At 41.0% G+C, this 16,449-nt stretch overlaps 1 protein-coding gene across 1 annotated transcript in view; it reads right to left on the minus strand.

Moving 5' to 3' along the window:
- The window catches only part of LOC126999001 (fragile X messenger ribonucleoprotein 1 homolog A-like), a 46,279-nt gene that overhangs the window by 16,763 nt on the left and 13,067 nt on the right, over positions 1-16,449 (minus strand). Inside the window, exon 9 of the mRNA XM_050861314.1 lies at positions 4,629-4,750. Within this exon, the coding sequence (XP_050717271.1) occupies positions 4,629-4,750 (122 nt within the window). The remainder of the gene's footprint in view (positions 1-4,628; positions 4,751-16,449) is intronic.

The following is a 16,449-nucleotide window of genomic DNA, read 5'->3' on the forward strand; positions in this document are numbered from 1 at the left end:
TATAATCAATATATTGTTATGTGAGGGCTAACTGCCAAAAACTTGAAGTTGCAATATTGTTACTCAGTACATAATAACCAAAAGACTTCCATTAGTAACAAATAAAAAAAAGCAGTGAAAGAAAGGAAATGAATATGGATACATCTTAATTTTTTTTACACAAATATGCAGAAGACAATGACTGGTTACTTTTCTTGTTACATAAGGTCAGTCTGCACACAAGAAAATGGCAGGTACAGATAAAAATGTACTACTCCAACTTGGTTCAGCATAGCATTTTTCTTTTCTTTTTTTTTAATTTATACAAAACCATTGAGGAAACACAAATGTTAAATTATCTGGTAATTTAATCTCCAATTCAATACTAAATTAATGAAAATGGTACATTTTGTACACATTTAATCAAAACATATATACAAGAATTAGGCTGAAGGTGCTTTTGGCTGTCAAAATACATTCACAACAATGCTAGGTGTTGGGAGGTGGATAATCTACATGGTGGTGGTGTCCAACTGCCAACACTACCCTCACATATTGTGGGATTCCAAACCATTTCCTTTTTAGTATCTCATTCAAGAGCTACCAAATACATGAGTGATTTCAATAGGATGGTAAAGTCAACCTAGAAAATTACATATTAGGATACCACACAAATAAGTATGCAGCCCATACTTCAGAACTTTTCAAATCCATGTTAATGAACAACTTCCCAACAAGCTCATGACCTACAGTTCCATAATCTACATTACAGCAAGACAAAAATTACATTTGGATATACCCAAATTGTAATTTTATTTGTCATACAAACCAACACCAAAATTTGCTTGAATGAAAGACATTCCCTAGTGCATGAATTTAGCAACAACCATTGTTAATACCAACCTTTTGCTGTACATGCTGTAAAGATCTAGTGCTGCTAATCCCAGTATCATGTACACAAAGCAGGGTAATACATGAGTAGCTATTAGTTGAAACAAGAATTTTAGTAGGGCTGAAATTATTATACCCAAAGGGAGTCGCAACTTCTGCAGAACACACAAACCTAGATGATGAACAGGTATATGGGACCAATGTGATATTATGTTTGTATGTTTTTGGCAAATTTGCAAATAATTTTAACTGCAATTTGCCAGTTTATGAGCATGGTGTCAACTTCTGAGTTTATACTTAAGTCCCAGATAACTGAAGTGGTGGTAAGTGTATGCTAGTACTGAAGGCAGTGAAGGACTTGCTTTAGTGTCATTAGTCCCATAAAGAGAAAACAGCACACACAGGGAAAGACTCATGCACATTGTTGTGGCTTATGTTTTATAAATTACAGATACTTATTGTTGATAAATTATATATATTAGTAACAATGATCATAGAAATCATTACACAAGGCTTTAAAAAAAAAAAAAAAAAAAAAAAAAAAAAAAAAAAATACAGGAAAGTGCTAATGCTTATTTTTATAAGTTTTAAATTTGAACTGACTTAGAGAACCAGTAATAACAATATTAGTAATAACAAAAATTACTGTTATTAACATTGTTATTTTGACAATCTTTGACAAATTTAATTGATTTCATGATTTCCAATGGCATACATGAACCACAACCATGCTCTAATTAAGCAAGACGATATGTAGTGTGCCTTTCTTGGAGAAACAAAATAGTATTTGTATTTTTTATATACTATTTGTGATGCATACTTTTCCAATGAAATTCAGTCATCTTGTTTAACTTTGACAGATTTTTAAAAAAGAAACAGCAAACCATGAGTGTATTATCAACTTTACATTATTTTTATATAATAAAAACCTTTCTGTGTAAAAATGTAAATAGTTATGATGAGATGCAGAAATATATTGTTTATAATCAAAGGTTATATAAAAATCCATCATCAACATTTGCATGAAAATAAATGTTGTATTGTTAACTTAAGAAGCTAAATTGTAATTACTGGAAAATAATATAGAGAAGGCTGTTTTAAGACAGCTTGCAACATATTTGTGATTTTCTAACAAGAAATGAAATCAGGTTCAAGAAGATTTATCAGATGTATTGTTGCATTAAAGTCAAAACAATAAATTTGAATGTCAACCAAAAGCTAAATTCAATGTATTTGACCTACAGACTGCTCCACATGACAAACATTGATGAGGATTGTAAAGTTCAAATGCTAGTTGTAAATAAAGAGCTGAATTTACAATAGGTAAATGTATATGATTAATGAATTTTCACTTTCAGCAGGCAGCTTGAAACCATTGTTGAAAACTGTTCAGCTACAGTCCTATAATATCAAGGTTTCATGAAATCAAAATGGACTCCCAGTAAAATGTGAAATTGGATTTAACCAATTAACATACATGACTGTCACATTTGCTTAATTGGCTGTGACATTGTCAAAAACAAGTAGTGCATTACAAGTCAATTAAATTTTCCAATGAATCATGGAAATTGTAATATCTCTCTTCTCAGATAAACTTGATCAACATTTATTGGGAGATATCACAATTAAAACAAGCTAAGAATTCTGAATCAAAACTTCTGCTTTAGTCTGAGAACTTTATGATACGATGTGTCTCCATTACTGCAATCTCTTTGGGACACCTGTTATGAACATCGACAATACACGGCACTATATTGTATCAAGAAAAGGCCTTGTATCTTTCAGGCAAGACTTGCAAGTGACAGTATATTTAGAGCAAAAAATGTTTTTTTTCCATTTGTCAACTCTGGCATATGGTTGATATTAGCATCACTACCCATAAACATCTGATGTTTGCCACACTAAAAGACATGTTGTGTGTGTGTGTGTGTGTGTGTGTGTGTGTGTGTGTGTGTGCACGCGTGCAGTGGTGTATCTAAGAGAGAGGCAAAGAGGAAAAAATGGAAAAAGAGATTGAGGAAGAGGGAGAAAGAGGTAGAGAGGATGAGAAAGAGAAAGGGTCTGTATTTAATAATCAAACAAAGTTCTAGAAAGAAATGGGGAGGCCCCCTTGAAATATCTTTATGTTGGATGTGGCCCTCAAGTAGCAAAGAACCCCAGACCCCCGAATCCCTAGGCATTTTTTAAATTTAATTTGGGTGTGTATGGGTCTTCGAATGTGGATGCATGTGCAATTTATCTGTTTACGAACAGTATATGTATAGCAATAACAATATCAAGTATACTAATGAGCAAAGAAAATATTCTTGAAAGTGTTCTGTAATCCATGAGTAAAGTTTTGTGAATGAACTAAAAACCTGCAAAACATCATAAAAAAGAATAATGGGTTGGTAACAATCTATAGGTGATTGTATTAGCTATATCATGAGAAACTGCTACTTTTTGTATATCATGGATATTTAAGACATAATATTCATATTTCTTAGGACATAGTAGGCTATAGTTAAGTCTGGATAAGAATGCCATTCTCATTATTTTATATAGTAGTGGCAGGAGTTGAATAATCTTTACTCCAGCATAAATGCAGTCACTTTGCTATGATGATGTTATGAATGCTGCATTGAAAAAATTATGAAACATGCTAAAAGCAGAAGGGAATATAAAGGATTAACAAAGAACCAAAGAGCTGTTTAGCAAATAACTGATTTTAAATTAATTAAGTTTCTTTTTGTTAATCCATGCACAGTGCATCAAACAGATTGGAGAAAATCAGAAACTAAGACTGCAGCATGCATACAGCAAGATGACTACAAATAGCATCTATGGCATGTAAGTCTTGTATCCAATTCTGTTAACAGCATAAATGATTACCAATGTGCTAGTTTATACTGGTCATTGTGATCTTTGATGGGCCTTGAATTTAGGCAGCAATCAACAAAATAAGAAGAGCTGCTTGGCCCACTCTGAAGATGCATATTTCATGATCTGCATAAAATTTAAAAGATGAAAAATTTCATATCTTACCTTACATCAGATGTTAACACGATATAAATTGTCAGTAATGAGGCATTTATTGACAGACATTTGTCAATTCAGTCCATTTCTTTGAAAGGATAGTTTTCATGTATAGTATATCCTTAAAAATGAAAAATAGTTGTGTTTATTTGAATCTTATTAAGTACTGGCTTAAATTATCTTGCCAAGCATTTATGGCTAATTCTGTTAATTTTTTTTAAGATTATATTTTTATCAAAAAGAATTTTCTCAAGTGAAATGAATTACTGCAAATAAGCCTATAATAGTGAAAATGTATTTTTTCAATTATATATTGTTTTCACAAGATAATGTCCCTTATGACATATGGAGCGTAGCCAGTGAGTTTTGTCATAGAAAATCGTGTCCAGGGCAATTTACCACAAGCTATTCATGGAGTGGTCATCAGGTTTGGTCAGTCTCATCAAGGAAAGTCAAATGCTAATGCTGGGGCTATTTCTTTTCACGCCGCCCTCCTCTATCAGCACTGCCTCCTCTGTGATTTCTATGGTCAGGCGGGGGACGAGAATAATCCCCTCTGCTGTCATGGCCTCCTCTGCTGTCATGGCCTCCTCTGCTGTCATGGCCTCCTCTACTATCATGACCTCCTCTAATATCATGACCTCTGCCCTCATGCCCTCCCCTGCCCTCATGACCTCGACCTCCCCCGCCTCTTCCACCTCCCCTCTTTTCAGCACTTGATATGTAATCATTCAAGGTATTACCAGTTCCAGATCGGTCGTTACTGTAGCGGTCACTGCCCCTGCCGCCACCTCTGCCACGGCCACCTCGAGGTCCTCCACGTCCTCGGCCACGTCCTCCCATTTCCATGTCACTGCTGTACCCACTGCAAAGAAATAAACAGATGTATGTAATTTAAAAAATAAACAATATAGTAAAAACCCATTTAGAGCTGTACAATATGGGTGGGGGCCTTGCTGATTCAAATGAATTGATGACTTATTGGTAAGCAGTCTGCACCAGGGTGATGCATTTGAGTGCTCGGAGTTACTTGGTGGTGGCTCTGCCCTCAAACAGCTGATTGGTTTAGGCCCTATACACACTATGGGGACAGTCATACTCAAGTCTAAGGACGTTCACACTCCAGTCACAGTCAAGTGTACATCTGTCCCCGTATTCATGGGTTCACTATTCACAGATTCGCACATGTGCACAAAGGAATTTAGGGGGCACTACTCCAAACATCTACGATCCACCCATAGACAATTCGTCTGTTAGTAAAAAAAAGGATGATGTATACATGCATTAACCCTTAGAGTACGGGTGGCGATATATTTCTCTGGATGGTGTGCAGAGGGAAAATTTAGGCATTTAAAAGAGGCGGAAATGGTGTCTATCTTCTTTGCAATAATTGTATATTCATCTAGTATATATGGTGGTGTAATAAAACTTCTCTCCTAATAATAATAAAAAAGTTATGACAGCCGATTTTCTTGTGGCCGTGACACGTCGCATGGAAGCACCTCTCTCTCTCTCTCTCTCTCTCTCTCTCTCCCCCCCTACTTGCCCCTCCCTCCTCTGTCAATGTCACTACCATAGTAGTCATCAGAGTCACTGTCACCTTGATTCGCCTGCGCTCTACTTCCGCCCGGAGCAGAGGAGCTGTTTGACGTGTCACGAGACATGACATGTATTCCGAACAAAAGTGGAAAATGATCTGTGGCCTTCGGTAGGGCGCGCGCTGAGACGAATGAGAGTGTGTACGGATGCCAATGCCTACACTATTCTTCTGAGTCAAGAACTGGCGGTATATTTGAAACGTAGGGAGCGTAGAGTGTGATGATTATATATATGATCCCCATACGGGTGGGGCGTGTGGTAGCACACTTATATATACGATCGCCGTAATGTAAAGGTTAAGCTGCACAAAACATCATAGAGGATTCTTTATCATCTATACATACTATAAACTGTACTATGTACAGGTAACTCTCAATTTACGCGAGTTTGGTTTACGTGTTTTTTAAATAACGCAGGGTCCAAAATCCAAATAAATGTTTAATTTTCACATTTTTTCCACTTATACGCGACATTTTATGGAGTGGCCACCAGATGTCTCGCGCAACTGGACTCACATGGCGCCGCAGCCACACAGCTGAGCTCAGTTCTTCCCGCGCGCCACTTGAACAACAATACAGTACCCACACTGCCATGCTGCTTAACAATAGGGGTGGGCAGGTACTCGTGCTAACGGTACCAGCTATACGGTACGGTACCAGTACCAGACTGCTTGGTACCAGTACCAATACTACCCAGTCGCTCATGGTGTCCCTCATTTCTTCCTCACACGAGTGAGGCTGAGACTGAGTGCCAGAGTGGATATCTCAGTGATATGGATATTCTCTCTCTCTCTCTCTCCACTGAATGAAGTGAATATTTATTTTTCGATAGAAACCTACCTCTTGTTTGATTTACATTGTTTTTGATTTACGCAACCTCATCAAGGACACAATACTCGCATAAATCGAGAGTTACCTGTATAAATAAACTTCTTACAAATACATTGTCATTAAAATCACACTTTACTGACAGGTATTCATAACAGTCTCTGCAATATTCTTTTCAACTACAAATGAATAAGCATATCTTACTAAGCAAATTGTTTACTAATAAATGCTGTTTTCGATAAAAAATCAGGTAATACTATTAACCCTCTCGCGCACGATGACGCGTTTCGTGTCATCAAGGGTAAAAAGGTCCTGGCGCACGATGACGCAAAACGCGTCATAAAAGTTTTAAAAATTGACTAGAAAATTAAGTTTTCGGTGAAAGTTCGTCAAATTTGGGAGCGTCATTTATTAGGATAAGTTTCTTAGTGGTAACATGCGGCAACCTTTCTAAGGAGTGTAGATGAGGAGCGTGGAGCGGTTTTTAGTTGTTACCCTACTCTGACGGGAGAGGAAAAAATTCAGTTTTCTTGGTGTAACTCAGGAACTAATAGGTGTATGAGGATTTTGAGGATACCATAAGAATCCTCGCTAAATTCTGCTTCAAATTATATATTTTGCTAAAAAAAGTTTGCCCACAAAATTTCGAGCTAGCGTGTGGGGAAGAGTTGGTACTTAAGATTTATAGTCTACAATACTCTATACGGAGACTTGAAATGAGTTTGTATTGTTTATTTTCCACTATTTTTATTTGCACATGTTCTAGTACAAGTCTTTATGAAGCCATTGATACCATATTTATTGGGGTCTGATGTATCTGTGAGGGTAAAATACGTCCGGGAAATGTAGAGTATTGCAGCGGCAAAAAAAAGGCTGGTCGGGCCTGAGAAATGCATGGTGAGTGGAACAGAAACTTATTGGAAACTTACGGTGCACGAGAGGGTTAAATGGGCAATGAGAATGATCATAACTAGAAGGAGCTGTTCAGCTAATAACTGTAAACAAAAACAGACGATGTGTTGGCGTGGTGCTAGGGGCTCATTTAAACCGGGCAAGGAGAAAGGCAAATCAAGTGTGTAAGTAACAGGGTTATTTTGATTAAAATCAAATGATTTAAATCAAAATAGAATATTTTGTATTTAGAATTATATATACAGTGGAACCTAGTGTGACAAGCGCCTCTCATCACAAACAAATAATCCGAACAAAAGACATCTTGGGTGATGAATGGTGTCTTGAGCTACAAACACGTAAGCCTTCAACATCATGGGGCAACAAGCCGGGAGTATCGGCGGAAGACTGTCAGTTGCTGTGTAGCTTTCACTAAATACACAACATGGAAGGGGACTTCCCTTCCAAACGATAACAACTCTTCATTTTCCCTTCCTCACCACCTTCCACTGATTAAAGCTGGTGTCACACAGGGCCTTTTTCCTCCAACTGCTGGTGGTAGAAGCAACCAGCAACTCCAACTTTTCTAGGTGTGCATCACACACGGCCAGGGTCGGTTGGCAGTATCCACAACATAGGCAAACCAGTCACCTTTGCACTGTCTCCTCTGCTGTGGGGGAGAAAAAAAAAAAAAAAAAAAAAAAAAAAAGACAATGCTGTCTGCTAATAAAGTAAGGGTTGTTGCGGATTGTGCTGCCATTACCCAAGTAATGGACATTTTGCTGCAGCAAAATGGAAGGAAGAAGCAATTATGGGCACAATCATGGCTTCAAAGACGGGAGGACATGAGTGTTTACCCAAAGTTCGCCAGAGAATTGTGTTGTGAAGAAAAGGAATCCTACAATTTTCATAGAATGGAGGGAGGTGGGGGGGTGGGGGGGAAAGAACTGTGGTCCCACACCAAAGAGTATTCTCTTATCTTGTCAATTAAATAGTAAACAAAGCAGCTCTGCCAGTCCACTTTACAAGTCTCTTGGAAGGCCATCTTCCACTGTTCCTCATTTCAGGATATAAGTGTAATTGGGGAGGCGATGGCTGAGTTGACAGCGTGACGGCGCCGCGTTCAGGACGACGCAAGTTCAATCCCCGCCTGGTGCCACCAAGCTGTGATTTTTCAGCTGCCGCCGAGCGGCTTAAAACTACCCACATGCTGTCCAGAAGACCACCTATCAACCCGGACTCTAGATTCTAGGATTAAAGATGAGCTCCAAGAGGGCAGCATGAGCCAATGCATAATGGCGCCACTATAAACACTGGCCTGCATCACAACGGGCTGGGCCATACCATCAGGCCCCTCCAAAAACAAGCCTACTGGCACCACAGGTGAAGATGTAAAAAAAGTGTTTGTGAGTGTCAGTAGTGTTTAGAATAACACATTACGATATTTACGAAACATGGAGCGGCCACCCGCACACCAGTACGCTGAGTTTTAAAATGGTGCTTCAACCATATGCATACTACAACACACACACACACACACACACACACACGTCACACCACCACCAAAATTTGAAGCATTCTGGTATCATATAAGTACGTACGTTATTAATTATTAGTTAATTTTTTTTCCCAAATTTAACAAGAGTATATGATTCTAAGTTGTTCATGTATTCTCTTTCATTATTTTGAGTCATGGATTTTGTAATGGGTGGACTTATGAGGAGCGCACAGGAATGGTCATGGCAACATTGCATCACTCAAGGTACAGTAGCCATCTATCTATACTTTTACATGGATTTACATCCAAATTACATATATACTCTATACAAAACCAAACTTGTCCGCCTGCCCACGTAACTCAGCCACTCATTTCGCGGAATCAAGCACCCACACAAAGCATCCCATGCGTTTGTGACTCACAGCCATATGCTCGTCTCCCAACATCATCCTCGAAGGAAAACCAAGCATTTCCAAGGTATCTCCAGACCTCCCTTGAACCTTTCCCTTGGGACATAATTAGGAATTATATTGTCATTTATGCACGATGAAGTGCTAGTATATTCTCTTTGACATTAAATAAGGGAATTTCAGTCCACCTTGCCCCAAATACGAAGAAAAAATTACAGATACAAACACATTAATAACTTACTTACTTACGCCTGTTTTCTATTTTCTACTTCTTTGGAATCTATGAAATTGAGCCTTCTTATAGAAATAACTATACACAGAGTGTATGAAGTCTTCTTATAAGCAGAGAGAGAGACAGAGAGAGAGAGAGAGAGAGAGAGAGAGAGAGAGAGAGAGAGAGAGAGAGAGAGAGAGTGTGTGTGTGTGTGTGTGTGCAGAAGGCCTGTCCTTCGCACCTAGGGTACCCCCTGCACAGTGCATCCAGCGGGACCACGGAGAGGCCAGCCACGAGAAGTAACCACGATTTACGGCCAGCCTGCACCTACAGATCAGGCTGGCCCACGGGACTCCCGAACCCATGCGGGCCCCTTTACTTGCCTTACCGTAAGCATGGTAAAATCTTTCTTTCACATGTTGGACTGAGGGTGGTACTTATCTGCATTTCTTATTCAGCCCTCACTCCCGTAGGAGTGCTAGCGGACCCGCACGCCTTCTCCACAGGGACGGAGCCCTACTCACCTAGTCCACTCTGGATTTAGACAGTCATCAAGGCTTAAGCTAGGGTTCGCACTGCGTGTTTCATTTAAACAGTCCTTTAACACTCCTGCCATTCAAACCTACACTGCCTTGACTCTCGTCACTTCGATACGGTCTGCAGTGCTTGGCAAGAATGTTTACGTGCCAGTTGTACTGTGAAGCACACAGCTCTCCTGTGAACCTTCGCACCAGGACGTCAATATCATTGCTACGTGCAAGCTGGGGCACGCCTTACAGGTGCAGTATGCCACCTGGGCAGAGCTTAAAGGCATCGCGCGGGCAATTTGAACGACTTTTGGCGGCGCGTGACATTTTTTAAAAATTTATTGAAAAAATAAATAAATAAAATATTTTTCAAAACTCCCGGATATGGGCGAGGTCGGATACAGTGCACCCGGATAACTGAGGGTTTCCTGTATATATATATATATATATATATATATATATATATATATATATATATATATATATATATATATATAGATATATATATATATATATATATATATATATATATATATATATATATATATATATATATATATATATATATATACAGTAAAACCTCACCATTATATATATTTATGCGGCCTTAATTTATATATATCATCCACCATTTATATATAGGTGCCATTTATGCACCTCTCTGCTATGGTATCGGCGCTCACTGGCAGCAAATGGCATCTGCTGACTTCTGAGGATATATATATATATATATATATATATATATATATATATATATATATATATATATATATAAATGGCATCTGCTGACCTTCTGAGGACGTTTACTAGCTGTTCTGGCAGCAAAATGGCATCTGCTGACCTTCTGAGGACGTTTACTACCTGTTTTGGGAGCAAAATGGCATCCGTTGATCTTCTGAGGACGTTTACTAGCTGTTCTGGCAGCAAAATGGCATCCGCTAATCTTCTAAGGATGTTTACTAGCTGTTCTGGCAGCAAAATGGTGTCCACTGATCTTGAGGACGTTTACTAGCTGTTCTGGCAGCAAAATGGCGTCCGCTGATCTTCTGAGGACGTTTACTAGCTGTTCTGGCAGCAAAATGGCGTCCGCTGATCTTCTGAGGACATTTACTAGCTGTTCTGGCAGCAAAATGGCGTCCGCTGATCTTCTGAGGATGTTTACTAGCTGTTCTGGCACCAAAATGGCATCCGCTGGTGAGCTGCAGCTGTCTACCACCCGCGTGCCCTCTGCCGCCAGTGAAGAACACTGGCTGGTGGTGGACAGCACAGTGACTTAATTCTGCAAGGAGGTATTTCTCGCAACACTGGCCTGCATAGTGGACCACCCCCCACTGCCGCCCCATCCCATCATGCAATGCATATTTCTGCTGCCCGACACCGAGTGCCGAATAAATTTAAACTAACGAAACCTAACCTAATCTACCTAACGGGGAGACCTCGCCCCCCTCGACCCCATTAACCCTGGATCACCACCGTTGTCCGGCATCCCGTCGAGAGGCCTATTATGTGTCGCTGAGAAAACGATGCTAGGCCTATGAGGCTGGGGGCCCCTAACATCTTAGTTTGGGTTGTGGTCTTGCCCTGTGAGGTGCTTTCAAGGGGCTCATGTATGTACCACAGATATAGGGCACCATTATTCAAGATTTCAGCCATGTCTGGTGAAATCAGAAGTATAACAGTTTACCTCAATAAAATCATTTTCTTTGTTTACCGTTCTTTCAAATGCATAAGGCCTAGGGGGCTGTAGAGTCCCTGTGGACGTCTGCACTAAACGTCTTGCAAGTTGGAGCAGCGTACCTCAACACTACGGCTAGCTGTGATTTTTGTAACAAAGGTCTTGAGTTCTTTTGGCCATTTTTACCTCTTTTCTTTCGTGATTTTTTTTTTTTTTTAATGCTAATTTCAAGGTCCAATTTCATTATTAGATAAATAAGCTGAAATGCATCTACTTTATGTTAATAATATAGCCGTAAACTTTGTACCATTTCTATAGTTGTTTTTTGCCCTGCAAAATGTATCCGGAAACCAGAACAAGTCTGGTAATAAAGTACAATTTATAACGCAGGTGATCCAGGGTTAACTTGTATCAGAGCCGACATTCACAAACACTTGGCTATTTTCCATTACAGTACCCTCCCGAATTTCGCGCTCACTTTGTTCCGCAGGTATAGCGCTAAACTCGCGGATCGCGAAACTCGAGGTATAGAAAACACTGAAACAGCGCTTATTGGTTCCACCCCGTGGAGCTGACTTTTTTTCACTTTACTCCCTTGTTATCTCAAAATACGTACTGTGTAAAAAGGAAGAAAATGTGAAGAGAGAACGGGTCGTTTTGAAGCTGCAGCTGAAGGCAGCTGGCTGCCTTACGACTGGCTGACAGTTCTATAAACTTGCTTGTGATTGGCCAAGTCCGATGATGTCACTGACAGCGTTCATCCAATCAGCGGCCTCTAACTATGACAAAACGAAAGCTTTGTGAATCTGAAGTCAACGTTGATAGTTAAATCATTAGTTCGTAGCTTTTACCACGGGCCATTAACGTGCATCTCTGTGAATCTCGCCCCAGCACGTGTGAACATGGTTATCCAACCGCTTGTTTCTCGAGAATTTTGTACAGAGATTCAAAATCGACTGCATTTCACAGGAAACTCATCAAAATTCAAGTCAGAAACTCAGTTACCAGCATGTCAGTTATTTTCTTGTGAGGTCGGTAAGTTGTGGTCACAAGAAGAAGAACGTATCAGCTGATCAGTTCAAGGCTATCCGCGTGTTTATTCTAGTACCACAATGAGTTCCACGAAGCTATAGTCCAACCAACCAAATTGTCGAATCGGTTTGGGCAGAGGCTCCCACGGGTCCATTTCTCCCCTCTGCTCTGCCACACAGTCCCAACACCTATCTATTCCTCTCATATGAATGGTAAAGGTAAGATATGATAGGAAAAAATAGGTGTTTTGACTGTGAGGCAGAGCAGAGGGGAGAAATGGACCCGCGGGAGCCTCTGCCCAAACGGACTCGAAAATTTGGTTGGACTTTAGATAAGCTTAAGAGTAACCAGGTTGAGCAGGTCTTGGACTTGAGTCTTGTCTGAGCATAGCCTCATCGTGTCTGGGTCCTCACTGCTAAGTTCTCGTGGCACTTAACAGTAGCAAGCTGTAACACACTCCCCCTCTGTCTCCGAGCTAATCACTCACGAACCAACAAATCCTTTCTTTTCATTTTCCTTCATTAAACAACAAAATAACAAAAGAAACTTTTTCAAATTCTTTAAGACGCACAAACATGACACAAACACGATTACATCACTTAAAGACAACACTAACACATTAGTAACCAGCCCACAACACAAAGCACAAATACTCAGCACACAGTTCCAATCGGTATTCACACAAGAACACAACCTGACCCCAAACATGCCACACAGTCCCATCCCCCCCATAGCCCCGCTTGACATCACGACTAACGGAATACAGAAATTACTGAAAGGACTTGACACAACTAAATCCACTGGCCCCAACAACATTCCCACCTTCATCCTTAAATCCTTTGCCCCCATCCTTCAGGCCATATTCACCCAATCACTATCATCCACCTCATTACCCTCTGACTGGCTTTTGGCAAACATTAATCCTTTATTTAAGACAGGTGACCGGAATGACCCAGCCAATTATCACCCCATCTCACTAACATCGATTCCATGTAAAATTTTCAAACACATAATACACCAACACATAATGAATCACCTTGATGCAAACAACATCCTTACTGACTCACAACACGGCTTTTGAACTAAACGCTCACGTGAATCGCAGCCCATTACTACATATCACGACATTACGAGGCTACTTGACCGACGTGACATTAAACAAGTTGACACTATTGTTTTAGATTTTGCCAAAGCCTTCGACAAAGTCCTGCACAAAAGACTGGCATTAAAATTGAAATACTATGGTATTTCAGGACCTATTCTTCACTGGATCACTGCATTTCTTACTAACAGGACTCAATGTGTTCTTCTTGACGGATCTTCATCTGACACTGTCCCTGTTTCTTCAGGTGTCCCACAAGGCACCATTCTAGGCCCCCTTCTTTTCCTCCTGCACATTAATGATCTTCCACTGTCAACGCCTAACTCTTCCACTAGACTATTTGCCGACGATAGTTTACTGCTTAGAGCAGTAAAGACTACTGACGACTGCAGACTACTACAAAACAACTTGGACGCCCTTGAGCGGTGGGAACGCACCTGGCAGATGCACTTCCGACCAGACAAATGCAAACTACTAAGATTCACTAGAGCGCACAGCCCCATCCATCACACTTACACTCTCCATAATTCAGACTTAGAATCAGTTCACACACACAAGTACCTTGGTATCCATCTCTCAACTAACTTGAAATTCAACACCCACATAGACCATATCAGTGCCACAGCCAACAGAACACTGGGGTTCCTGAGGAGGAATTTACATAACTGCACACCTGACATTAAACACATAGCTTATGACACACTTGTGAGACCAACACTGGAATTCTGCTCCATGGTGTGGGATCCTTACACACACAGTAACATTGATAGGCTAGAACAAATCAACACCAAGGCGGCAAGGTTCATTACAAACAATTACACTCGAACGCCTGGCATCACAACACGGATCAAACAACAGATAAACATGGACCCTCTTCACATACGCAGACAAGCACACAGACTTACACTTATGTACAAGATTACAAACACTCACATTGACACTGACCCACAAACATACCTACACAATGCAAACAGTCAACATACTTGTAACACACACATCCATAAATACCAAACATATCACACTAACACTGATGCATACAAGCACTCATACTTTCCACGCACCATACGCGACTGGAACAGCCTCCTTCAACAGATTTTAGACTGCGGTACAAGACTCGTTCAAAAAACAAATACGTACTCACTTCTCACCACAACACACCAACACTAACAATTACACTTGATTCACTTCCCTCCCCTGCACACTCGGCTACCCCATCCCCCCAACAGCCAACATATATGCGTGTTATGCACCTGTACGGGTGCCCTGTGCATCATGTATCCAGATCCAGAACACCACAAAGCAAACTCTGCAACGTCTGGATCCATTGTCTATTTTGCTTTTCAGCTGATATATATCCCAGAATGCAACAGTCCTCTGTGTGACCAAACTTGAGGATAAAATCGAGGCAGAAAATTGTCGGGAGATAATTTTGGTGGGAAATTCCTGAAAAACTAGCTTGTGTGACAGCGCCTTTAAGCTGCTGGTGTCAAACTGGGCCTTTTTCCTCCCACCGAGTTGGCGATAATGGCGACCGGCAACTCCAACTTTTCCAGGTGTCGGTTGTCTGTATTCACAATGCAAACAAAGCACAACTCCATGGCGCAACTGGTTAGAGCGCTGCGCTGTAAGGCTTCACGGTCTGACAGAGTGGCGGTTCAAGCCTGCTCAGGCCAGATTCTTTCTGTTGACTAGGAGTGGTTACTGTCCCCCCTTGAGCAAGGGGGATGGGGTGTGTGGTGTGTAAGGTTCTGGTAGTACCCATAGATCGACGATTAACAGCACTTGCTTATGTCGGGAGGGTACCTGCTGGTGATTACGAGTCCAACACGTGATCAGGCCGTGGTGAGTCGCCCTGTATCAATTAAATAATAAACAAGGCAGCTTTGCCGGTCTACTTTACGAGTTTCTTGGCCATTTTCCACCGCTCCTCACTCCTCAACCACTACCGTCGTCTGTTTACATCCAGTCGCGCGGTTGCTCATACCCCCAACCGTTAAACCATCCGTATGGACAATTGATAACTCGTTATAGGTTGAGCGCACGGGCAACCGTGATTGCCAGGTTGGAGGAAAATGGCCAGTGTGAAACCGCCTTATGGAATCGCGCGTGATGCCAACAGTAGGTAGATGTGACCCAAACATGTCAAAGCAGCACGAAACTCGGGGCAATAATGCGCGAAAGTCGGGATGGTAAGAATTTAAGACTGAGGGCTGTATTCTTAAATCTCATGAAATCGGCAACGACAACGACAGTCCCCACGCACACTAATGTTCGGGTTGTCACAATTTGCATATTCTTAAACACTCGGATTTGTCGGGTGGGATTTGGTAACACTGGCGGCGTGAGAAAATTTAATTGGTAACAATGTCCCTTGTTATTTGGTCCATCTCAACGTTCTGACGGTCAAAACGCCGACTGCATCTGATACCCTGCACGCTGTGTTCAAGTCAACAATGGAGGAAACTAAGCGATATTCATCTCAAAATGAAGTTGCTCTACTTCTGGAGCTTGTAGCAGTAGTACTTGACAGAAGAACGGATCATGCAATGATAAAAAAGAAAAAGGAGGCTTGGGAAACTATAGCATCACTCTACAATGCCACTGGCTGATGAGGCCGCGGCCACACAGGGAGCGAGAAAGCTAGCGACAGCAAAAGCGGCAAGGTGAGTTTCTGTAGCCACACGAAAAGCAAGGCGAGGCGAGGGTTGTCATGGCAACGAGGCCCGCAAACTGCCACAAACCAGTTTAGCCTCGCACCCATCCCCGTCTGCGCGTTGGAGCAAACGAGG

Source organism: Eriocheir sinensis, chromosome 15 (assembly GCF_024679095.1).
Source record: "Eriocheir sinensis breed Jianghai 21 chromosome 15, ASM2467909v1, whole genome shotgun sequence".
NCBI lineage: Eukaryota > Metazoa > Arthropoda > Malacostraca > Decapoda > Varunidae > Eriocheir > Eriocheir sinensis.